Genomic DNA, 26766 nt, shown 5'->3' on the forward strand with positions numbered 1-26766 from the left:
GGGGGAGAGTGAGAGGGAGAGAGAGAGAGAGAGAGGGAGAGAGAGAGAGAGAGAGAGAGAGAGAGAGAGAGAGAGAGAGAGAGAGAGAGAGAGTGAGTGAGGGAGGGAGGGAGGGAGGGAATAAAAGAAAATAAATATACTTGCTGAATTGCTGAGAAGCATTAGGACCAATAATGAGAGATCTCAGAAGACCTGCTGCTCAGAGTATTCTGCTTTCTTTAGAAGAGTGCCTTGGTTCTGGATGATCCACACGGTTTGTTTTGTGTTTTTTTTTTTTTTTTTTAAATCACCCCCTTTGTAGTTTAATGGGCATTCCCATTGCTTTTTGTGCCTCTCTCTAAAAAGCATTGACGTGGAAAGAAGCAGCAGCAGGGGGTGGGGGGACTGCAGCTCTTCTAAAAATACGGAGGGCATGCAGGAGTGCGAGCAGGCTGGGGAGGAGGAGGAGGGTGTGAGAGTGCCTCACACCATGTTTTCTGGATGCCAGCTGGGTGCAGTTTTGGAAATGTTCCTCCTGTGAATGGAGGCATCATGAACATTTGGGAAGTGATCCTGGCTTTCTTGATTGTGGTGCTCATCCTTGTATCGTTGCTGTCCAATGTTTTGGTGCTGATCTGCTTTCTGTATAGTGCAGATATCCGCAAGCAAGTCCCGGGATTGTTTATCCTCAACCTGACCTTCTGCAACTTGTTGATGACTGTTTTGAACATGCCCCTCACTCTGGCTGGGATCATTTACAAGAAACCACCTGGAGGAGACCATCTTTGCCACATAGTGGGGTTTTTAGAGACTTTTTTGACTACCAACTCCATGCTGAGCATGGCAGCTCTCAGCATTGACCGGTGGATAGCAGTGGTATTTCCTCTGAACTACCATTCCAAGATGCGCTACAAAGATGCTGCCCTCATACTGAGCTACACGTGGTTACACTCAGTATCCTTCCCAATTGTGGCAACTTCTCTTTCTTGGGTAAGATTCCACCACCTTTATGCCTCTTGCACCCTGTGCAACAAGAGACTGGAAGACAGGACCCAGTTTATGATTTTCACAGGAATCTTTCATTCCTTTAGCTTTCTTCTCTCTCTCATAGTCTTGTGTTTCACATATCTGAAAGTGCTGAAGGTGGCACGCTTTCACTGTAAAAGGATTGACGTGATTACTATGCAGACCCTTGTGCTCCTTGTGGACATCCATCCTAGGTAAGGAGATGCCTTCATCTTTTACTAACAAGATCACACACTACTATTTTGTTGGACAAAATTATTGTCTGTCTGATTCCAATTATTTTAAAATGCAGCTCTTCCCTGATTTTCTTCTGCATGTTTCTATTCCCAGATTGCACTGTAGCTATAAAATTTATTGCCAATAATATTTTGAAAATGCGTTAGGGGTGTTAGGGGTGTTTGGCAGAGAAAGAAAACTCATCTAGGAATGTGTTTTGAAGGCTGTTTTGGAACCCCAGAGTTTACATATGAATGCATTTCCTTTAGAGTAGTGCATTTCAACAATTTTGCTAGTAAATGAATAGATCCATGTCTGTTCATTAATGTTAATCAGTGTTATTCATATATGCTGTATGAACAACATCAAATTGAGATTTCTGGTAGCCCTTAAGATATGTCAGTGGGAAATAGCATACTACATGCCATTCTGGTTTTTGTTTTGTTTTGTTTTTATGCATTTTGGAATGTCACTGTAAAGTCAATAACTTTCCTTGAAGGAAGGATGCCCAGAGAAATATTTATTCCAAAAATAAACACAAGCAACCAACTAGTACAAATGCATCAAAAATAGCATTAAGATTCAAATTTATACTGACAACTAAAGAAAGTTAAGTGTACTCAAGAGTCCTTAAATCAACCCACATTTTCTATGCACAGTAAGATGAATCTCAAGCTAGAGGTGAAAGAAGGAATTGTTATGATAAGAAAGCATAAACAGTGGGAAGCTAAAAACTTGAGAATGAGGAAATATAACTAGAAGATCTGTGAAATAGAGACTTACAAAGAAGAAGTAAGGGGATTCAGTGGGAAAACTGATCTAATTATCTTAGTTGAACTAGATTTTGCTGGAGGGAGATGAAGAAATATTTCAAGGGGCAAAATCACAGAGCAATCTGTTTAGTTTACTGACAATTCAGAGTATTTGTGTGTTATGTGTAGAGCTGTGTGTGTGGGAGGGATCATCATAAAAAAGAAACGTGGTGGATAATATAAAAACTGACTGTAAAGATGTCACTGGAAAAAATAAATAAAGGTGAACACAAGGTGCAATTATCATATATGAATAAATGAAGTAGAAGTAATGTACTCTAGTAGCTTGTCACCTCTAACAAGAAAAAATAATTTGGGATTATTAAAACTATAATGATATTAATAATACAGAATATAAAGAAATAATAGATAACTATGCAAAGAAAAGAATAAGGAGTAATATCATGCATTTTTACAATGGGTCTCTACTTTTAGGGGAGTGGTAAGAAGATTTTGAATTCTGAGACCATGCTGTGGGTGTTCTCACAAAATGGCTGCTTGGGAACTTTTCTATTAATAAAATGGTGGTCATTGGGGCATTTGTATATTTCACTCTTAGTTTTAATAGTATTAATTTTAAACCCCAATTGTTATATATTTATATTATGGTTGTTACACAGGCATTATCTTATTGTATTATTATTCGCCACCCTGAGTTGCCTTTGTGAAATCGGCAACTATATAAGCCTAATAAATAAAATAATAAATAAATAAATAACCAATCAGAAAACACTAACTTATTAGAATGCCAAACATCCTAATCCCATCTCTTACAATGTTCCTAAAGGGCTTGCCCTTTTATTGGGCAATTGGGAATACTTAAAGCATAGAGTCACTGTTGCCATTCTTTCTTATTTTCTAAGACAAAATTGAAGCAATCCATAGGGGAAGAAAATTGTGCTGAAGTTCTATGCTTTATTATTAGTTGAGAATCCCATTTTTAAAATTAAGGGTACTGAAAGATTTTTTTTTTAAATGATATATAGAACTAGAAACTGAGGGGTTGCCAAAGTAAGTGGCATATAAACTGACTAACTGAACAAACGAACAAACAAATGAACAAACAAACAAATAAACAAACAAACAAATCATCCCCTCCCCCAAAAAACCTTCAGCCCTAGGCTAGAATGAGACAGGAAGTAAAGGTCTATCATTACTATGGGAGTCGGTGAGAAATGAAATTCAGACTAATGCCCAATCCATTGCTTGACATCTTAAGATCACTTAAAATCAAGGTACACAAACTACTAGGAAGTTTAAATGTCCCAATATACATTTATATTTAAAAATAACACAGGACTGTAATTTAGACCAAGGTTGCAGCATTCATGGAAGTGAACCCATTCCAATGGCAGCATTCTATAAAACACTATAATTTAGTAACCTAGATTCCTGAGACAACTTTAAGAAGTCTCATATATATCACAACTAGTTCATTTTGAATCATTTTGAGGCAAATTATTTTGAATGCTTTTTCAGAGGAAAATGAAATTTCAGTAAAATGGAATGAAAATTATGTGAATTGGGAACAAGGAAATTATTTTATAGAAGAATTCTAACACAATGTAAAACACGTGATAGAAATTTAGAAAGCAAGTAGTACAGTGGTGGGATTCAAATATGTGAATAACCAGTTCTCTGTGTGGATCCCACTTCCGCAAGTCCATTCTGGCCTGGGCAACAAAAAATTAGCTACCGGTTCTGTTTAAGTCAGTGGTTCTCAACTTGTGGGTCGGGACCCCATTTGGGGTCGAACGACCATTTCACGGGGGTCGCCAAACAACGCAGTCTGCCATTTTTTTCCCCTTTTCCTTAGCTGTGCTACTCCCTTTTATTCTATTGGCTTCTGAAAGCCAATAGAATAGATTCTCTTGAATAGAGTCTAATTCTATTGGCTTTCAAAAGCCAATAGGAATTGTCCAGGCTGTCTCTGCCCTGCTGAGCCCGCCAAAAGTCCCATTCTGCAAACGGTGCTGAGTTGAGTAGTCCTCGACTTACGATAGGTTAAGTAGTCCTCGACTTACGACCGGCTGGGGGTCACGGCATTAAAAAGGTTGAGAACCACTGGTCTAAGTGGTGAGAAGTGGCTGAATCCCACCACTGAAGTAGTACTAGAAATCCATTTGGTTACAAAAGGTTGCATAAAGGGGACATGTATTTCTATCAGAAGTCAAAGTATTATGGGATAAGCACTTTAATTGATGCAGAGTCTCGTCATCATCAGACACCATGCCTGATATTGATTTGAAAGTGGGGTATTCCCTTTATTTCTAAAGTGACAATGTGCTTTTGGACAAATTATAAAACGGAGTATTAGAAATCCAGTACAAATCCAAGATCTGAAACCAATTTCATAAACACCAAAAGGGCCTTTTATTACTGTAGTTAGAATGAATATTAAAATTAAAATTAAACATTAAGTTAAATATTTTTCCTATATGTCCTTAGTTTGGGCTGTTAATTAAGATGAGAGAGAGATTAGTATGTAATATGTAATATTTGATATTTGATTCTATTTGAAAATATGTCTGGGTTGTTTGTGATTAATCAGTGTTTAAATATAAGTGAATAATTCAGAAGTAAAAGAACTACACTCTGGAAGATATATATATATATATATATATATATATATATATATATATATATATATATATATATATATATATATTTAAATATCAGTGTCAGTCAACTGATCTCAAAGTTATAGTGATTCTACAACTAAGATAACTTCCAGGAACCACCGCTATTTCCCATAACTATTATCAATTGCATTCCTTTGTATTTCTTTTTTCCTTCATACTTTACAATTCATGAGATAAAGCTTCCTTCTGAATGTGATGCTTATTACAGAAATATGGATTATATTTGGGCATTTGAAGGAATGGTGCTAAATAACCAAATCAACACTTCTCGATGTGCTATATAGCAAGTTATAAAGTCACATGGGACTTCTATTAGTGACTAAAAGAGCTCAGAATGGCACTTGTACTATTTTAAGTAGGAAGGGAGAATCTCTGGTGTTTCACACTTGAATGATTAAAGATCTACCTCTAATTGTAAAAGAAGTGGAATGTCCATGTATCTTTTGAGGATGCTTTAAAACTTCTAATTTGTTAATTTTTGTGAAGGATTTACAGAGAAATTGAAACCCTCTAAAGCAAAGGTGGACAACTCCTTGCTGCATCACTGTTTGTTTTCACATACAGCTGACTTAAAACAGTTAAATTTTAATTTGCCTCAACAATTGACAGCACTTAGCTAACATTAATTAATTTCAGAACCTAAACAGGGTCAGCCCCGGTGAGTACTTGGATAAAGGTGGTTAAATACGAATCAGATGGATTCATAGCTAGCTCAGATGGATTCGTAGCTGGCTGACCAGCCATACTCAGTATCTGGTCCTCAATGGAACTGCATCTATATGTAGGGAAGTGTGTAGTGGAGTGTCCCAGGGCTATGTTCTTGGCCCAATGCTCTTCAACATCTTCATCAATGATTTGGATGAGGCGATAGATAGGGAACTCATCAAATTTGCAGAAGACACCAAGCTGGCAGGAATAGCCAGAAGATAAGCTTAAGATACAGAAGGATCTTGACAGACTGGAACATTGGGCGCTATCTAACAAAATGAAATTCAATGGTGAAAAAAGTAAGATCCTACATTTAGGCAAGAAAAATCAAATACATAAGTACAATATAGGTGGTACCTTGCTCAATATTAGTAACTGTGAGAGGGATCTCAGAGTCCTAGTGGACAATCACTTAAATATGAGCTAGAGTGTGCTGCAGCTGCCAAAAAAGCCAACACAGTATTAGGCTCTATTAACAGAGGGATAGAATCAAGATCACGTGAAGTGTTAATACCACTTTATAACACCTTGGCAAGGCCACATTTGGAATACTGCATCCAGTTTGGTCACCACAATGTAAAAAAGATGTTGAAAGTCTAGAAAGAGTACAGAGAAGAGCAACAAAGATGATTACTGGAGGCTAAAACATATAAAAAATGGTTGCTGGAATTGGGTATGTCTAGTTTAATGAAGAGAAGGACGAGAGGGTACATGTTAGCAGGGGTTGCCACAAAGAAAAGGGAGTCAAGCTATTCTCCAAAGCACCTAAAGGCAGGACAAGAAGCAATGGATGGAAATTATCAAGGAAAGAAGCAACCTAGAACTAAGGAGAAATGTCCTGACAGAACAATTAATCAGTGGAACAACCTGCCTCCAGAAGCTGTGAATGCTCCAACACATTCACATTCTTTTAAGAAGAGACTGGGCAACCATTTGTCTGAAATGGTATAGGGTTTCCTGCCTGAGCAGGGAGTTGGACTAGAAGACCTCAAAGGTCCCTTCCAACTCTATTATTATTATCGATCATCGCACAGTCAGCCAGATGTTCAGACTGGATTTGGCATTTTGTCTACCCATCGAGTCCTTACCCAGGACCTGGGATAGGCAGATGTGGATGTTTGATGGTATTACAGATATCGTCGCAGGATTTTTTATTATTATTATTATTATTATTATTTAGAAAACAAATAACAATATTGGAAAATGGTACCATTGCAATTATTGTTGAGAATGAAGTTTAACTTTGATGACATCTTTGCCTTCTAGCTAGAATTTTTTAAAAATCATATTGAATAATGTTCACATGAGTGTGGTAGCAGCTGAAGTTTTAGGTCTTTTGAGGATACATCATTGGCTATGGTTAGAAAGAGAATATTTACTATCTGTATATTTCATTTGTGAAGCTTAAGCTTAAAATTACATTGATAATTTTAATAATTATAAATAAATGGATTAATTACATGAAAAATTATACTCAGGATTCTTTGTTCTAATCATTTGCCCTTTTGGCTCAGCCTTCATTTTCTTTATCTCATTTGCTTTTTAGTGTATAGTACTGAACATGATTTTAATTACAGATTGTGTACCTCCACATAATCTTGTAACCTTAGATGCCTCTGATTTAAGGCATTGTTCAGATTAATTTCCTACATCACAGCTTTTTTGAACATCATGTTAAGTAAGGATGGCAGACAAGAGGGCAATTTGCTTTATGTGTATATAATTGCATTTCTAAATTGTATGTATATAAAAATGCACTCCAAATTCAAAGCAAAAACTCAATTTTACATGGAATTTTATGAGTTAATTTTGAAAGACTGCTCTACTAGCAAACTACAAGTTGGCTTGAGCATCATGTTCCTAGCTTTCCCACACTCATAGCTGGCTGGGAAACTTTAATCAAAGTTGCACAGCAAGATTATTTCTGCTAGCTATATGCTGGTGTAGAATTCATTTTCCATGGAATGTCTACATTTCTTAAGCACATTTATATTCCCACTTGCAAGAAACTTGATAACAAAGACTATTAGTGGGAAAACTGATAAAGCAGAAAGTAGTTTATAAAAATAGATGTGTCAAAAAGTTTGAATAATTGTTTAGATAAACAAGAGGAGATACTCAAAATTACTCTAAATAGGAAAACTGCATATTACCAGAATTCATACATAAAGATTTTTATGTACATACAGTATATACTGCAACTAGTAGAACAAATATATAAATGATACAGCATGACGTCTCACATTCTGTTTCTCTTTGATCTAATAATAGGAAGGCTGTTTTATTTATATAAAAAAACGCATTAATCTTGGAGTTTTATAAACATTCTGAGTAACATCTCCTGGGAATAAATTCTGCTGAAAGTAGAGAACTGCTGTGTAAATCCATTAGACCATTAACTGAGCTATATAACCAGTGAAAGCCTAAGTATTAATATTGTGATATTTAAAAAGCTTGAGCTAAAATGCCAACCACCTCATCTTGGTAACCAGTACTTGTTTCTTTGGAGCAAACAAATAACCTTTGAATAATACTGTAACCAAACAAAGGAAGAAAGTATTTTAAAACTGAAATAGTTGAGCCTTGGCAAAGCAAAGTTCAATATTTTATTTAATTCTGCACACTGAAAGAAGACTTTGGCAAATCTCTTTCCTACGGTTGCTAGGGAAATTACACAGAAGTGTCCTTGAAATCTCTAGAAATTTTTATCAACAAGTAGCTATGTTTTTTTCATCTTTAATACCATTATTTGTCATAAATACTCTTATTCTTCAGTCACATAAATAGTCTATTTTGTTAGTATAGTATTTTAGAATATTGTGTTCGCTTTATTATTTTCTTTTCCCTCTCCAAAAACATCACTATATTTCTTAAAATCCTTTCCCTTTATCCTTCCATCTGCCAATTTGCACTTTAACTCATCAAAACTGATTAAGGCATGAAACTTTCATTTTTGTAAACAGGTTTTGGTGACGTTTGAGACAGGTTAGATATGGGATATTCCACAATAGAATAATTTAACCTTATCTAATTCCAGAGCCAAGTGATGTGCCCTTGTTTCTTTCTGTCCTTCATCTACTTTTTAAAATGACATTTCATCCTAATGGACTCTGGGCCATGAACAGTAAAAAAACAATATCATTAGAATTAAAATAGAATATCCATTTTGGGAGTGCTCCTAAATACCTAAATGTCATTGGATCTGTAGTGGTATAATAAAGAGTATGTTTCTACAGCAATGATTTGTTCTGGCTCCCAATCATTTATTTATTTTTTATGACATTTACTTGACTTATTCTGTCTTTATTTTTTATGAACTCAAAGCAGTATATGTACCCAATACTCCCACCTCCTATTCTGCTGGGCACAATTTTAAGTGCTAAACACCCTTCAATTTGGTTGCAGCTAGTCCTCGACTTATGAGCACAATTGAGCCTAAATTTCTGCTGCACTTAACAACACATTTGCTAAGTGAGCTTTGCATCGTTTTACAACCTTTGTTGCCACAGTTCTTAAGTGAATTACTGCAGTTGTTAAGTTAGTAAGACTGTGTGAAGTGAATCTGGCCTCCCCATTAACTTTGCTTGTCAAAAGGTCCCAAAAGGTGATCACATGAACCTGGGACACTGCAACCATCATAAATGTGAGCCAGTTGCCAACCTCACAATTTTGATCACACGGCCATGGGGATGCTGCAACAGTCATAAGTGTGAAAAATGGTTGTCTCTTTTTTCAGTGCCATTCTAACTTTGAACGGTCACTAAATGAATGGTTGTAAGTCAAGAACTACTTGTATCTGAGAGACTGCCTTTCCTGCTATGAACCAGTGTGGTAACTTAGAGGACCATGTGAAGATGCCTCCACTGACAGAAGCTTAGCTTTTTTAATGGTGTAGGAGAGGGTGAAAGCCTTTTCTCTTTTAAGTATTTAGGAAAGTTGCCAAAATGTATCTGTCACCAAGCTCTTAATGTTAATTATTTTATTGCATTTTATTGATCATGATCTTAATTTTTGATTTTTACTTTATGCTTATATTTGACATTCTTAAAATTCTGTAAGTTGCCTTGATTGTTTACTCAAACACAAATATGGGATATACATTTTATTAGAGAATAAATTCATAGACACTCTTCATGGCAATATGTGACTCCGAAATTCCTCAAAAAGGTGCCATCAAATTATAACTTTTCAATGAGATGAAAAGAGATAAGATGCAGAAAAATCTTATCAGTTGCAACTGAACTTAAGATGTTACATTTAAAATGAACCCATTTAATGATCATCTTTGCTTTTTTCCTGTTTTCGTCTTTGTTCCATCTACCCCTTGGGATTTGATCCTTGACCCAGTATTTAACGGCTAGTTCAGTCCTTGATTGAAAAGAATTAAATAGCTCAGATATAAATACTATTCCTCTTATAGCACTGAAATTTGTATTACAGTCTGACAAAATGTCAAGAAGTACTATAGCCTGATATAATTTACCACTATGATAGGATCAATACACACTGGAAAATTCAGCACTGGTTACACCCAGCCTTTTGATTTTGGTACCTATATTTTTATAGTACTGTACTGATTGTATATTGCAAATTTACGAGTGGGAGAATTTTCCCCAAAATAATTCCCAAAGGCCCTTTATATCAAGATAATGTAGTAATTTGGACTCCGTGATGACTGAATGCCAAACCAGGATTGGAAATAGAAATAAGGTATATAGATCCAGAGAGTTTATGAGAGAAGGAAATGGTCTCTGTTGTACCACTTATAAACTTTATCAGAATATATTCATTTGGATACCATCACTCAAGCTTCCCCTGCTTGAGCAGCAGGCTGGAATAGAAGACTTCCAAAGTCCCTTCCAGATTCTATTCTATTCTATTCTATTCTATTCTATTCTATTCTATTCTATTCTATTCTATTCTATTCTATTCTATTCTATTCTATTCAACATGGTGAGTTAAAGACATCAATCCTATCTCGGATGACTAAAATATTTCACCAAATGTCCTATTCCACACTGACTTGGCTTCACATCAATTGAACAAACAAATTTACAAACATAAATTATATCCCACCACAGTTACTTTTCTAAACTATGTACAAAAAATAAACTGTTTTATCAGGCTCTCACGGTTATTTTAGGAGCCTGATGGCTTTTCACATGGCAGAAAAAAGCCCAGAGTTGGCCCAATTTTTCAGTCATTGGGATCCAACTGCATCTCATGCAGATTTAATCATCCCCTTGCTTTAGCCCATTCCCAGACACAATAACTTGAATCCTAAGTTTGCCATGCAGCTTACAAGCCATTTTTGCTTTTGGTTCTTTTTTTTTAAATGCCTTTGAGTCAGTCTTGACTCCTGGTGACTCTCTAAAGAAGACTGCAGTTTTCTTTACAAGATTTCAAAAGTAGTTTGCCATAGGGTTGAAAGAGACTGACTAGCACAAGATTACCCAAACAACCAAGGTGGCATTGGAAGTCATGGTCTCTCAAGTTGCTAACCTGATAGCAATAGCACTTAGACTTATATACCGGTACTGCTTCACAGTGCTTTACAGCCCTCTCTAAGCGGTGTACAGACTCAACATATTGCCCTAACAATTTGGGTTGTCATTTTACTGACCTCAGAAGGATGGAATGCTGAGTCAACTTGATGCTTTAACCACCACACAAAACTGGCTCTTATTATTCTCCACTTATTGATTCTTCCTTATTCTCCAAATAAGAATAGGAAGGATAGGAAGGAAAGAAGCCATATGCTTGTTGCTTTGATTAACAATTGTTATCACATATATTTAACAAAATATTTTTTAAATATATGTATAATAGCTTATTTAAATGTATTAACATCATATGAAAATTAACATTGTATGGGCAAATTCAAAATATATTGTGCTCAAGGCAGAATCAGTTATAATTATATCTGGCTTGAGCAATTTATAACCCAACAGCTGGATCTCAGTTTACAAGTCATTTATGATGTTCCAAGATAACTTGATAAACTTCATAAATGTTTTCAGCTCATCTGGACTGCCAGATCAGGATAATATTTCACATTTTGTCAGATGACACAACAGGACCTACTAATTATGTTCTTATACTGAATTATACATAATTTTTGTCTGAAGGATTGATGTTAAAAATTCACTTGTATTTCAACTCAGATAAACTCAGACAACACGTTTGTTGAATAAGCACTGTTGAATTGTATTAAAAAAATCAAGAAAAACTTATAAAAATAATTTGTATTTCATGTGAAGTTTTCCATCTTTCCATTGTAACAGTGAAATAAGGAAGATCCAGACTGGATTGCAAATCATGGTTCATCTAAAGTTTACTGAAACTGCTGTTAGTCCAAAGGGAAGGTTCCCAGAGATGTTACTAGAGCTGTATTTAATAGTAGTTGTCTTTTCCATAAAGTGAAGCCAATTTTTAAAGAGCCATCTCCTTGTGGAATCCCTCTTTCTAAATAACCTGCTCCTCTAGTCTGCAAGCTTACTTGCATGTTAGAATGTTTCAGATTAATATTTAAAAGTTATTACATTAACTTTAGTTAAACTTTTGGTAATGGCCTGAATCAATAAGGGCTCAACATATGATTTATCACTTATGTCAGCTTTACAGGTCATTGTCAGATTGCTTATTATTATAATTGAATCCATATGTATTGTTTGAAATGTCAGACCAAAGGAAGAAATCTAATGTAATGAAAACTGAATAGGAAAATCTATCACTTGGATCCTGCTGCTTAGAACTGAAGAGGGGGAGGGGGGAGATCGTTTTTTACTCCTATTATATTTCCTTCCTTCCTTCCTTCCTTCCTTCCTTCCTTCCTTCCTTCCTTCCTTCCTTCCTTCCTTCCTTCCTTCCTTCCTTCCTTCCTTCTTTCCATCCATCCATCCATCCATCCATCCATTGCCTTGCTATACTCTGAAAACATCCCTTGTTTTCTATCACTACCATAAACTCCACAAGAAATAAATATAGAGAGATAGAACCTTACATCAACAAACTGACATTTCAGGGTCTTTGAAGAAACCCACCCACTGCCTTGATGCTTAAGTGAAGTTGCAGATAAATTATTGCCAGGAAATTTTTATAATTTGAACTAGATTAAAGGTTTGTTTTATCAATGTTTTGATTTCTACACATCATCCATGTAGAAACATGTAGTGTTGTTCATTTTCTGAAGAAAGGCCATGCTTTCAACAAGCCAAGTTTTGTCTAATATTTCTGAAATAATTTAACCCACTGTGATTTGAAATGCTGAAGTGGATTCTAGCACTTTTTATTTCCCTGCACATACTGTGGGCTTATCTACACTGCTTGTGGTCTTGTTGCCACAGTACACTAGCGACTGTTAATGGAAGGCGGAAATGGAAAATATCTTCCTGTATATACTCTTTATCATGAAAATGACCTTCAGGCTCATTTTTTTTGCCAAGAATTTTAAAAAAAACATTTTTCCTTTATGTTGTCCTGAATGGTCCATTCTGTTTTATCTATGGTGTTTTAGTATCTTTCAGGGTAACTCTAAGAGAAGTTGCTTGAAGGAGTCAATAATTACTTTGATTTTTTTAAAATGATTTTCTAGAGTTTTCTTTTAACTAGGGGGTTGAAATAGCACAGTCGCTATGATCTTGCTGAACTGATCCCATATTTCAAAAAGTCAGCAGATTTTTTTTTTGAAATTGCTATTTTACTTTTCTTGATCTAGCTAGATTTTCTTTTCGCCCCTCCCCTTAAAAATAAGTCCAGGGCTGCAGCATTTCATTGCTTATTAAGTATTTTTTTTAAAAGGACAAACTTACTGATGTAGAAAGAAATATAATTCAAATAACAAAATGTTCCTACTAAATTCTGAATTGGTAAATTTCTATATTTGAGGCAAAGATTATAAGCATTATGTTTCTTCAGCAATATTGTAAAAAAGGAGGCATAGGAACTATTAAAAAGCAACAGAGTGATTGAAACAACTTTTTTAATAGTGATTGTTGTGCCTGTTTATACATCCAACTGATTTCCATTATGTTGCTGCTTTAACCTGAATATATAAATATATAAACTTAAGGAGGGAGGGAGAGGCAGATAGACAGTCAGACGTATAAAAAATATGTCCAGAAAGACCCATCTACCTCAAGTAAAATGCAGGCAATTGCTTTCATGGAGAAGAAGGTAAGAGGACTAACTACAGAGGAGTTGTCTAATGGGAGGACGTAATGGTCTCTGGTCAATATGAATTCTCTGGAAGATATTATAAAAGTTTCTTAGTCAAAATGAGATTTTCTTGAACTGGTTTACAGGCAGAAACAGCTTAAATGGTCAATGCAGATCTGCACATAGTTACAGGATATAAATAACTGAACTGCCAAAGATCCCACCATGCTCTATGCCTCTTATTCTTGAATTATTGATTGATTGATTTAAGAGACCACACTTGGAATACTGCACCCAGTTCTGGTCACCATGATATAAAAAAGATGCTGAGACTCTAGAAAGAGTGCAGAGAAGAACAACAAAGATGATAAGATGGTACTATGAACAATTATTGGAACTAGCTATATCTAGTCTAACAAAGAGAAGGACTAGGAGTGATATGTAAAGTCTTCCAGTATGTGAGGGGCTGTCACAAAGAAGAGAGACTCAAACTATTCTCCCAAGCACCTGAGGGCAGGAAGAGAAGTAATGGGTGGAATGTTATTAAAGAGAGATCTAACCTAGCACTAAGGAGAACTCTCCTGACAGCGAGAACAATTCATCAACGGAACAGCTTACCTCCAGAAATTATGACTGCTCCATCAGTGGAGATTTCAAGAAGACATTGGACAGCCATTTGTCCAGAATTGTTTAGCGTCTCCTGCTTGAGCAAGGAGTTGGACTAGAAGACTTCCAAAGTCCCTTCCCTTCTTTTTATAGTTTCTTCTGAAAGCTTTGTTAGTTCCTTTATTCCTTATTCTCATCTTGTTATACCTTGGGTTTTTTCTCATTTCATTCCAGACTTAAGAACTCAAGTATATGTGGGATTGTACCCTTTAGACTTCAGATTGCTATTGCTACTTCTTTTCTGCAAACCCGCAAGGTTCTGAAAACTAAAATTGTGCAGCCCTATATAGATTTTGTAGTACATGTATTTTATGCACACATACATATAGAGACATATTCAAACTTTATTTTTTCCAACATGAATATAAGCAACATGGGATAAATTAACTTACAATATATCTACTTATGTAGGATCTCCATAAATATAATTTATATTATAATATGATTTGTTGCAAAGGATACATTTTCTTTAATGTTTTATCAAGAAATATTAAGATCCAGAAAAATAATCCTACACAATTTGAATGCCTCTTGGAAAAATGCATATTGAAATGGCTAAAGAAAAATGTGGAAATACAACCTCAGTTTATAATTGACTTTTCTGTTTGTGTCAAATGCTGCACAGTGTAAGAGAGCGATGTCTAGAAGAACAGAAGAGACGGAGACAACGAGCAACCAAGAAGATCAGTACATTTATTGGCACTTTTATACTTTGTTTTGCACCGTATGTAATCACAAGGTAAGTTTTATGCCACTTAGGTCCCTTCCAAACAAAGATATACACAATGTTCACTTGGCAACATTCTGCTCAGGATTTTTTTTTTTTTCACTACACTGCTTGCATTTTGTTCCTTGCATTATAAATATTCCAATAAACGCTGTGAAGACTGGAATGAGATTCTCACTGAAAAAGATCAGAAAGGTTTTAGAATGTTGACCATAAAATGCAGCAAGTCTATTATGTTCTGTAATGCATAAATACTTGTACCCACATTTATTTGTGTAATGATATTTCAAGCCATAGCAAACATCTTGAGGAAGATGTCATGTCATATATTTCCATAATGCTTATAGACCTGTATTTTATGATGTTCATCTCTAATAAAATTTAGCATTTTGGCCATTTAACCTTGGATAATTTCCTGACACTCTCTCATCTTTCTTTGCTCCCGTCAGTTGTTACTAGTGACAACTTTGCTCTGTGCCATATTACAAATATATCACTGTAAAAGAACATTTCAAGTGACCTCCACATGGTGATGATTACTAATAGCCCAGCTTTATCACTTTGGAACCTCAGCCAGGATTTATCACTGCTAAATATATTAAAGATTAGAAAAATGCTCCTAGTAATAGTAACATAATAGGAAGGGAGTGTATAGCCAAAATAGATGCATAGGTAGTCCTTGCTTAGTGACGACATTTGAGACTGAAAACTCTGTTGCTAAGCTCAAAGGTCACTAAATGGAAAATCCCATGACTGTGACAGATTTATGTCCTAACTTCCCATTTAATCATTAAGGAAGTCACCATGGTGAGGCAAATCATGTGTCTATGACTTCTTATTTTATTTCTGCATTCTCTATTACAGTAAATCTGCTTATCACAAGTTGATTGGGAAACACACAAATGGCTGCTATGTGATTTCAGGATGCTTCAATGTTTGTAAATCTGAGAATTGGTTGCAAAGTTGTTTTTTTATAGTATTGTAACTTTGAACAATTGCTAGTTCAGGCAATTTGTAAGTAAGGACTGCCGGTGATAGAATTATTAATGAATAAGAATGTACAGTTTAACTAACACAGGATCACAAAAATCTCAGTTCTACCACGATTGTCAAAACAGTTCACTACTACTGCAAAATAAAGACTGAGGGGAAAACTGTAATCAAAAACATCATTTCAAATTGTTCTAGTTGAAATAAATTATTGAAATGTTGATTGCGGTACTTCAGAAACAGCACAAGAGGCAAAAATCTGAGAGATTGTGCTGGTTTTTATGAACATTTGGAATGTGTAGATTTATTTTTAACAAAACAGTTGATGGAAAAAATGATAATATCTTGGCACACATATGAAACTTAAAGCAGTATGCATAGTGATGTTAGTTTCCTGGTGCTGATAATTAATGTACATATGTCCAAACATGGGGAGTTTATCAAATACAGTTCTTATCTTTCACATCTATATTTTGACTCATGAATCAAAATGTTTATCTGATACATGTAATAGCTCTTATCCAGCTTCAAGTGTCCTTTGAATAAATTGTTTATCCAGCCTTGGTATCTCCATATTGGTAGATTTCAAATATTTTCAGTATCCAAAATTTTCAGTTATAGTAGTCTGTGGTTATGCCTATTGAGAATTCTGGGTGTTGTATTACCGATACATTTGCAGACACTGAGATCAGGCAGGCTGATTAAAACATGTTAAATCAAACTCCAAATGTGAAGAAAAAACAACTTTGGTCCTGTTGATCAGTAATTTAATTATAGCCTCAAAGAGACATACGTGCAGTTAATCCAGTTACCTCAGCAGGCCTTTAGGATCATGGAAAGTCCTCCGGGGAACACCCAAAGCCCCTGAGTTACTACCAAATGTCCTTGGAATGATACCAAAGGAGGTGGTTGACTATTTCTGTACTTCCTTATTTTATCTGTAGAGTGCCAGTTCTTCTGAGTGGTGAAGTAAGCAACATAGCAAGCATATAAATATGAGTGTCACAGTGTGTTCAGGGTTCCCTCTTGCTTTGAGGGGCCCCTTCTTTATTCAGCTGAATAAACATGTATTGCTTAAGAGGCAAATATCGGGACTCTGTCTTTATTTTACTGAGCAACACCTGAAAACCAACAAAATGGTCCCTGGAAGATAATCATTACATCATCCAGATTTATCTGAGGCATTGTATTAAAATAATTCTTTCCTTACTGCCCCAGTCAATTTCAGAGACTAACAGTGATGTAATATTGCTTGATCTTGGCAATTGTGCTGTGAGGCCCCAATATTTGTTCTTCCCCTAAAAAATTTCATATTTGCATGAAATTAAGGCATTTAATAGAGGATTTAAGATGAGATACTCTCAATATGTTGAGAATATCTAGTGGAGTCTCTTTTTTTCCCATCATTATAAGGCTAATCTATCCTGCTATTTGATCAGTACTTGGAAAAAACAAAGTGTTGGGACAGAGCAATATATTTGGGAGAAAAAAGATAATGGATTAGTGTTGCAAGGTATTGGAATGAGAGATAGCTTCCTTTATATTCTTCTCTGGAGAGTAGGTATATAATCATATTTTTTATTTTTATGGTTACTGGCTCAAAATACATAATAGTACAAAATGACTATTTTTCATTGTAATACTTGATTTTTTTATTTGCTAATTTGTCAGTTGACATATTGATTGTGAAATATTCTTCCATTACAGCTGGGATTCATGCCCATAGTGATTAGTTTGGGGCATGAGGTAAACATAAATAGATGACCTATGAGTAGAAAAATTAGATTAGGATGGATAGATGGAAGGATTGATGAATGGATTTACTATTATGTAGCTAGGCTTATATGACCAAATAAGATGGTTAAGAACAACTTTGAAAGACAAAAATCTCTTCTGCCTGATCACTTTAAAGTGTGTTTATAAAGTATAGATAGATAGATGGCACAGAGAAAGGGAGAGAAAGATGATAGACAATAAATAGATGATAGATAGATAGATGTAGATTCTGATGGATCAATTTAAAATGACAAATATAATTTAATACTGTCTAAAATAAATCAACATACATATCCAGTGAATACACACACACACATACATATGTAGGTCTTTGGTTATTTGGGTTTTCTCCCACGTCAAATTGGAAGTGTCTTGGCGACGTTTCGACAAAGTTCATACCCCCACTGGCAGTTAAAAGGAAGAAACAGCTATGATCACACATTGCTCCTAGAAGCACGAAGCCAAAAACACTAGCCTGAAGATGACGAATGAGACTTTGTCGAAACATTGCCAAGACACTTCCAATTTGACGCGGGAGAAAACCCAAATAAACAAAGACCTATATACAAACACCCGCGAAAACCTCAGAAAACAAATATACATATATACATATGTGCATATGTGCATATATACATATATACATTGTCTCTAATTATACTAAAAATGCAAATCCTGGATATATTCGACTATTTTCCTCAACATATATACATATATACACTATGAATTTGTGTTTAGCAAAAAAGTAATAGCTTGATCTTTGTCATTTCTACATAGTCACTGGAATAAGTATAAGGTAGCTTTCTGTTCTTATAAGCAGTACTCTGCTTGTGCATGTTCTGAAACTCTTCAAAATCAGCCCTAGCCAGTAGCATCTTGCAGGGTTTTGTTATTACGTATTTTAATTAGTGTCTAATATTTTTGTTTCATGCTTAGTTGTTTTCTGTAGGCATGTGATAAGCTAATGCTTGAATCACTCTATTATCTGATAGCAGTACTGATCAGCTAATGTTAAATGTGCTTTATCAAATATAATTAAATTTAAAGAACATTTCAGCTACCAGTACTGGGAAATGGTTCACTGAAACTATTTTCCTGAACAAGAATTGGTTTTATTCTTCTAAATATATGTCTCACTTTTGTCTTATTAATGATTTAGGTACCATTACATCATGTCAACTCTTAGTAACAACATAGATTTTCTCCTTGTATTGGGCAATTGCTTGTCATCCAGCAATTTCTAAAAATATATAAACAAATTTACTTATATAGCATTTATACATTTGAGTGTCTGTTAATATTAAATTGCAATATTTTGTAGTCTTATTTTTGTCTTCTATTTAATGCTGACTGTTTAAATACTTTTTTTAGAAGGCAAGATTGATGACAATTGATCTGTCAGTAAGTTCAAGCACTCCTTTCTATAAAGAGACCAAGATACCTAATGTCAGTTTATAAAAACATGATATAATGCAGAAGTAGTAGAAATAACTATGTAATGTAGAAGTTTTAGGAGAGAAACAACAAAACATACGTACATTCCAACAAGGAAATGTTTAATGAAGTTTAATGAAGAGAAGGACGAGGGGGGATATGATAGCAGTGTTCCAATATCTCAGGGGCTGCCACAAAGAAGAGGGAGTCAAGCTATTTTCCAAAGCACCTGAAGGCAGGACAAGAAGCAACGGGTGGAAACTAATCAAGGAGAGAAGCAACCTAGAACTAAGGAGAAACTTCCTGACAGTTAAAACAATTAACCAGTGGAACAACCTGCCTCCAGAAGCGGTGAATGCTCCAACACTGGAAGTTTTTAAGAAGAGACTGGACAGCCATTTATCCGAAATGGTATAGAGTTTCCTGCCTGAGCAGGGGGTTGGACTAGATGACCTCCAAGGTCCCTTCCAACTTTACTATTATTGTTGTTGTTGTTATTAAAAATAATAATCAATAACCTATTTTTTTAGCAACCTTATTTTTTTTAGCAACTTATGGATCTTTTTGGTGTTCAAAAGCCACAGTATATCTGATACTGGCAATACTAATTATAGTAGTAGTAGAAGTAGTAGTAGTAGTAGTAATAGTAGTAGTAGTAGAGCCATGGTGCTGGTTAGGCTAATTCAACCAACTGCCAGGAGTTCGATCTTGACTGGCTCAAGGTTGACTCAGCATTCCATCCTTCTGAGGTCGGAAAAAGGAGACCCAGATTGTTGGGGGAAATATATAAATATTCTATTTATATATAGCACTACAGAACAAACAAAAGGTAGTCACCATGTGCTTTGTGGCTTTATCTGTTTTAACTGTAACAGGAAACAGGAAACTCTACCTAAGACAAAAAGAACATAGAGTATATACCATAGACCCAAACTTGTAAACACTGCCATTTACTGTCTAAATACTACTGTAGTCATTGCACAAACTACATTCCAACAATGAGTTCCAACGTATGCTGACTTTGTAAACTGCTTAGAGAATGCTGTAAAGCACTATGAAGGGGTATATAAGTCTAAGTGCTATTCCTCAATACTTCCGCACACCAGTATCTAGTATTTAAAAATATAGGGGAATAAGGGCAGGATTTATTGGGCATCTTTTTTGTAGTGTAGAAATCAATGCCTAATTTTTCCAAAATTGCTTAGTGATTTAAACACTCAGGAAATAAAAAAAGCAGATTATGTTTTCAAAAAATCATTAGAAAAATAATTGGAAAAAATAATTGAATCAAGTACTGCAAAATATTTTTTATAATTGTTTTTAATGTCATAGTAGTAAACTCTGATTTGTTCTTTTAAACATTCAACCAGAAGGGTATAATGAAGCTTGATTCTGTCATCGATTTAAAGCATACATTCTAAACATTCATGTGGTACCAACTTTTTTGTACCAGTTCTATGAATATATTGAGTAATAATTATATGATAAATGAGTGTATGATTACTACAGTTACAGTTTGGTCTAGTGGTTAAAGCACCAGGCTAGAAACTAGAAAACCGATCTAGGTGACTTTGGACCAGTCACTCTGTCTCAGCCCAATTCATCTTACAGGGTTGCTGCTGTGAGGAAAATAAGAAGAAAAAAGAATGTTAAGTATGTTTTCTGCCTTGAATTATTTATAAAAATAATAAAGAAGGGAAATAAATAAATTAACCACCAGACAGTCTCTATACTATTCTGAGGGCTTTTAGGACTAATGTATGGTTAGTATTTTCTAAATTTGCTAAAACAATTTCTCTTTTTAGAAAGCAAGCATGCTAGGGAGTTGGGTTATTCTCTATCTGATAAATTCCAGATGCAAAGATCTTTTTGAAAATGTTGAAACCTCAAATTTGTAATCCCGTGCCTGGATCAAGAAATGGTCTAGACCAGAGATCCCCAACCTTTTGGGCACCAGGGACCGGTTCTGTGGAGGGAGGTTTTTCTGCAGACCGGAGGGTGCGTGGTTTTGTGTGCTGCCTGCATCTCGCAGATGGGGCTTTGCTTGTTTGTGTGGCCCAGTTGCTGGCATGCCGTGGCCGGTACTGGTCCACGGACTGGGGTTTGGGGACCCCTGTTCTAGACTAATGTGTCTCAACCTTGGAAACTTTAAAAACTGTGGACTTCAAGTCTCAGAATTCAATTCTCAGCATTCTGGCAAGTGAAGTCCACATATCTTAAAATTGTTAAAGTTGAGAAACATTCATCCAGACTCAGAAAGGCACAATCTGATAATGATAACAGCTACTCTAGAGTTTATTCTTAGATTAATGGTTAAAGTTATCTTTTGCTGTCTTCTTCATGTAGTTTATGTAGACTTTTATTACTCTCTCCCAAAAAACAGAAAGGGAGTTATATTCCCCCTTTTAATGTTCAAATCATAATTGCACCTAAAATACTTGCTTGAGTCCCTAACAGAAAAAAAAATGCCAAGCTGTGCAAAGGTCATTATTCTTTATTTTCAATATTCATTGAAATATTTATTTCCGTATGCATGGAATGAGTCCCAGTGGCTCATATCTACTTTTTCAAAGCTATATATAGACCAACAGCTCAAAGATAAATCAACTGACATTAATGTATGAATTATATTTTTCCTATAATGAACCACTTTAGTTTTTCCTTTAAAATCTCTTGTTCCTTTTCTTTGATAACAATACTGTAAAACCTTCTGAATACTGAAAAATCTAAAATGGCCTGTATACGTTTAAATATTTTTAATAGAGATCTTACAGGTAAGAGTGGCACACACTGCATGTGAAAATTCTGAAACTGACAGTTTGACAGAAATTAATTGTAAGAAAGTGGAACTAATTGTTCCCTTGAAGGTAATATATGCTACAGCTTTCCAATGCTACCTTTATATTGTAGTACTCATAAATATTCTTGGTGTATTGGTTCATTCTGCAGATGCAGTTGTGAGCATGTTCTTTGACTGTTCTTTCTCTATGAAGGAAGATTTCCCTAATCATGCTCTCTCTCTCTCTCTCTCTCTCTCTCTCTCTCTCTCTCTCTCTCTCTCTCTCTCTCTCTCTCTCTCTCTCTCTCACACACACACACACACACACACACAGAGAGAGAGAGAGAGAGAGAGAGAGAGCAATGTGCTTTCCTTTGGTCCTGAGAGTTGGGAAGAAAGTATGTTGATCTCAGGAGTGAGACCAGTAGAATCATGGTCCTCACATAAGGGCAGCAGATTTCTGTTCCTGCTATTACTATCACTCATTCTTTGATGACAGAATGCAGTGGGGGTGAGGCATGGGAGCTTGAGAACTTTTCCTGTCTCAAAAGACTGACTCTCCAACTCATAAATTTAGGGTGTACATTTAACCAGAAAGAGCATTTGTGAACATCAACCAAAAAAGAGGAAATAATGAGGTTCCATCTGGATGGAAACTCAAACCAAATGCCTCAATAGAGTAGGAAAGAATTTGCTTTTCTTTGAAGTTATCATTCCCAGCACACTTTCTTCCACTACCCTTTTGTACTTTTCTATTTCATTTCCTCCTAGGATTAGGCTAGAGCCGATGTCTTCATTTCAGCTAGAGGAGAAAGAAAAGGAGAGAGCTCATATTAAAAATTAAATGAAAGGTCACTAGGAGATCAATATCTTTGGTATTGCTATCAATATCGATATCTTCCTGCTCTCCACTAAAGGGAACAGTTATTAAACAAGTTTATGTTCACTCTGTTAGCCAAAACGGTGCTCTGTGGCTGGATAGAGAGGCAATCCCGAAGTAGGCCAGTTCATTGAGCCTCCACAGATTTCGTCTCTGTGCAACATGGAATATTTGTATAGAACATTTTTCTATTTTGTGATGAAATATACCAGATCCACTTGATTGGGCTTCAACCTGCCTCATAAATGGGCTAGTATCAAGGTCAATGCTAAGTGGTTCAGACATATCATCAGAGATGTTGTGTAGTGTTTTTGGTGAACTCAAATTCCTGTTTGATCTTTCTTCCCCTCTCATCTATTTTCATGGGAAATTACACTCAGGAACTGAACTAGGACAGGACATTTATTAGTACCGATAATATGGGGCATTGTGCGCGTTCATCATTGCTCACTGAAACTGTGCAAATAATCTGTCCACATCAGTAGAATTCAGTATATTTTCTCATCAGATTCTCTGGGAGCTGTTGTAGAACTGCAGAAGAATATTGTTATTTCAGAAATTTTAATGACTTAATTTTGATTGCTGCTTCATATTAAGAAAAATATGTTAAATAAGTTTAGAGCTCATTCTGAGTTAACCAGTTTGTTTTTCACTCTTCTTTACTAAATAATGGAGTCAGGAGCAGGGATCTTCACATTCCTGTAAAGGTCTCAGACTTTCAATTCCCATTCCAGAGTCATGTGCCACCCAGTTAATTCAGGTCTTGCAATCTCATAAGCATAGCAGGGCTATGAAGCCATGATAACAGATTTTAATAAAATTTTGGGGTGATTGTTGTTTGTGGGAAACCTCTGCACAGAACCTAGCATGGGTACTATGGAAACTGGAAACTGGCCACCTTCGGGATACCTCTGCTATTGTTATTAAGTAGCTCCTGGCAGTTTGTAAGAGATATGGATATTATATTGTTTTGTTTGTATGCTTTTTATGTTATGCTTTTTTATGATTGCTTGACATAAAAAGCTTAAAATTCCTTTATTTACTGTGTTCACTGATCACTTAATTGGCAAAATTGTGCACACATACATACTCACAAACTTTCCCTAGACATTATTGCAAAATCTTTAACAAGCCTTGGGGATGCTTTCTTTCTCTACTGTAATTCTATCTAGAGTACAGACTTTCTGCAATCAGTATGATGGTCTCCAAGAAAAAAGTTATCTTGCCATTCATTCATTCATTCATTCATTCATTCATTCATTCATTCATTCGTTTAGCATAATCCTCAGACCAACCATTGCTTATTCAATGGGAAAAAGTCCTTGTAGCCTTTTCATTATCTTGCTGATTATCTAGTTAGCACTAGAAAGATTACAGGAGGGAGATATAACTGTCTTCTTTGCCCAACAATTTTGACCTCCCCCCAAAAATCATCTGTATTAAAAAATATCAGTTGGAAAAGAAATCTGCTTTCAAGCCACCTTTTGTCCACTTCTCTGCAGCTCAATGGAAAGTGTCTCCACTAATTGTATAAATACAATGGATTTAATATAGTTTCAAGAATGAGGTTACCCACCTCATTTTGATATAAAACAGATGGTGTATTTCTTAGAGACTATACATATTGATTGTGCATAAACCAAGTGGCAGTTTTATTTATGTCCAGTAATAGTTTGTTACTTTCTTATGCATATAAATTTCTCAGAGGTTATGATGATAGAGATAGAATTATTGAATGTTGTTTTAATATAGAACATTCAAATGCTTGATATCTGACACTAATTTTTTTTCTTTCTCTTTTTTCTTGGCAGATTAATAGAATTGTCATCAATAGTTCCCATCAGTGCTCACTGGGGAGTTATTTCCAAGTGTCTGGCCTATAGTAAAGCTGTTTCAGATCCCTTCGTTTATTCTTTGTTACGACATCAGTATAAGAAAACATGGAAAGACATAATAAATAAGATGCTGAAAAGAGGCTCAATAAATTCATCTGCTCTCACAAGTGAATCACAAAGTCGGAATTTTTTGCAAGGGAATGAATGAAGAGGCAAGAACTGTTTTTGAAATGTAGCATAATGCTGGTGGACAAAAGCTGAGGGATGTAGGCTGGCATCTCTGGGATCATCTTCCAACAATATTTTGGAAAGCCTGCCAGCTGAGTGTTCAGCAATGTAGGTAATTAATTTCAAAGCAAAGTTGAATGCCTTTTAATTCTGGCATACAATATAGCCTACAAGGTCTCCTTCAGCTTCATGAAATATGTCCATCCATATCCACAAAGACATAATCTTGTCTTTATTTAAATATGGATTTGGTATGGATTATAGTAAAGGATGGTGCTTACATGCCTACCATCCCCTTGAAATATAAAAACACTGGACAACTTTGTGACACTTTTGATATGTAACATCAAATTGACACCTGATAAAATGTGATTACATAAACTACACAATCTGTTATAAATAGATATAACTATTCTTCCTAAGATATGGCCATACGAGGTCATATTTAATTGCACATAAGCTTGTTGGATGAGAATCAGGGTATCTCATCTACAAATTCTTAGTTTGAGGTACTGCTTTCATGATGTGCAAATACAAGAAAGATACTATTGTTGGGCCATGTCTTTGCTTATATTTTTAAAGTGATTCTCATGCCCCTTATACACTAAAGCATTTTCACACATCAAAATGGGGATGTTATGTGGTTTTCAAATATTAACTACACTGCTTCACTATTTTCAGTCAAAGATATAGAATCTTTCATGGCTCACCATCTCAGTGGTTGAGAAGGACCACCACTGTATGAGATAACATCTTCTGCAATCTGCATGTGTCCATTGGAAGACAGGTCTAGTCTTTTCCTTCTGGTCTTTCTCAATTGTATGCTACACTAACATCCCACAAGAGAGGAAGCTATGTCACATTTCACCTAAATGGTTACCATATTGCTATGGTTTTCTGACTATGAAAAAAATACCTGTGTGTTTTGCATTAATGTGAGTCTGCAGTACACTGGCTAAATACAGGCTGCTGGCAGTCTAGAATGTAATCTTCTTCACAAAAAGAGTCATTGTGAACATTGTGTTATGTCTGGTCCTGAAGCCCTGACTGACAGCTTCAAGAGGTGTATACAGAAATGTTGTACAGGACTCCTTTGTCAGTGCTCAGAACTGGATCAAAACATTTGCACAGATTCCACACAGATAGTTCTATGCACTCACTGTATTCATTTAAGAAAGTATTTATGTTAAAAAAACAATATATGAAAAAATGTGTTTAAGTCTGAAACTATCATCAAGTGAATCTGAACAACGTTAGACATTTCTTTCCAGTAACTGGAATGGTTAAACCAGAAGAATCATTGGGAATTTATTAAAACTAAATTCTAGAATAATAATAAGAAAAGATTCAGACTGAGTAATGTAAAATGAAAGGATATATTATTCAGACTTTGATTGATTCTTTCCTCTTTTGTGAGTTATGTTGGGATGGACTTGAGAGTTGAATTCTACTGATGCTGAATCCCGTTCACTTACTGGTATTCCACCTGTATCCAGTGTGCTATTTGTGCCCATTGGTCTACATCAAAAAGGCTGGACAGGTTCTAAACATTTTTTTTGTGAAATAAAAATGCCACACCTAAAAAAGACCCTTTCTCACTGTTCTGTACAAATGTATTTAAAACTAGCAGCCATTCTTCAAATATTCCAGAATATGTAATTCTTATTTTAAGATAAGAGTTCAGGCTTAACTTTCTATCCTGCTTATTGATTTTTTCAACCTTTGGTGCATTGATATTTGGGTTTGGGAAGAAACTGTAGGGTGATAAAACTATAACTGCAAGAAAATGGTCTCTTAGGTAAAAAATATAAACACTCTATTTGGGGGAATAGAAAGTATGGATACATATCTATAAGGCAAGGAAAAATTGGGAGGAAATGGCAACAGTTTTTCTTTTTGTCTAGATATAAGTAA

General features: G+C 35.3%; 1 protein-coding gene across 1 annotated transcript; it reads left to right on the plus strand.

Moving 5' to 3' along the window:
• The first annotated feature begins 390 nt into the window (after positions 1-390).
• On the plus strand, positions 391-26766 carry GPR26 (G protein-coupled receptor 26). The gene is made up of 3 exons (XM_039353210.1): positions 391-1199; positions 14832-14945; positions 24601-26766. The coding sequence occupies exons 1-3, from the start codon at positions 481-483 to the stop codon at positions 24830-24832; spliced, it is 1065 nt and encodes a 354-aa protein (XP_039209144.1). The 5' UTR covers positions 391-480; the 3' UTR covers positions 24833-26766.

Source organism: Crotalus tigris, unplaced genomic scaffold (assembly GCF_016545835.1).
Source record: "Crotalus tigris isolate CLP2741 ecotype Arizona unplaced genomic scaffold, ASM1654583v1 scf7180000017536.10889498, whole genome shotgun sequence".
In the NCBI taxonomy this organism is placed as follows: Eukaryota; Metazoa; Chordata; class Lepidosauria; order Squamata; family Viperidae; genus Crotalus; species Crotalus tigris.

Bases quoted from the DNA above. Each gene is read 5' to 3' on its own strand.
- GPR26 (XM_039353210.1), top strand. From the start codon at position 481: ATGCCAGCTGGGTGCAGTTTTGGAAATGTTCCTCCTGTGAATGGAGGC. The intron at 1,200-14,831 runs GTAAGGAGATGC...AATGCTGCACAG, and splicing joins CTTGTGGACATCCATCCTAG to TGTAAGAGAGCGATGTCTAG. The intron at 14,946-24,600 runs GTAAGTTTTATG...TTTTCTTGGCAG, and splicing joins GCACCGTATGTAATCACAAG to ATTAATAGAATTGTCATCAA.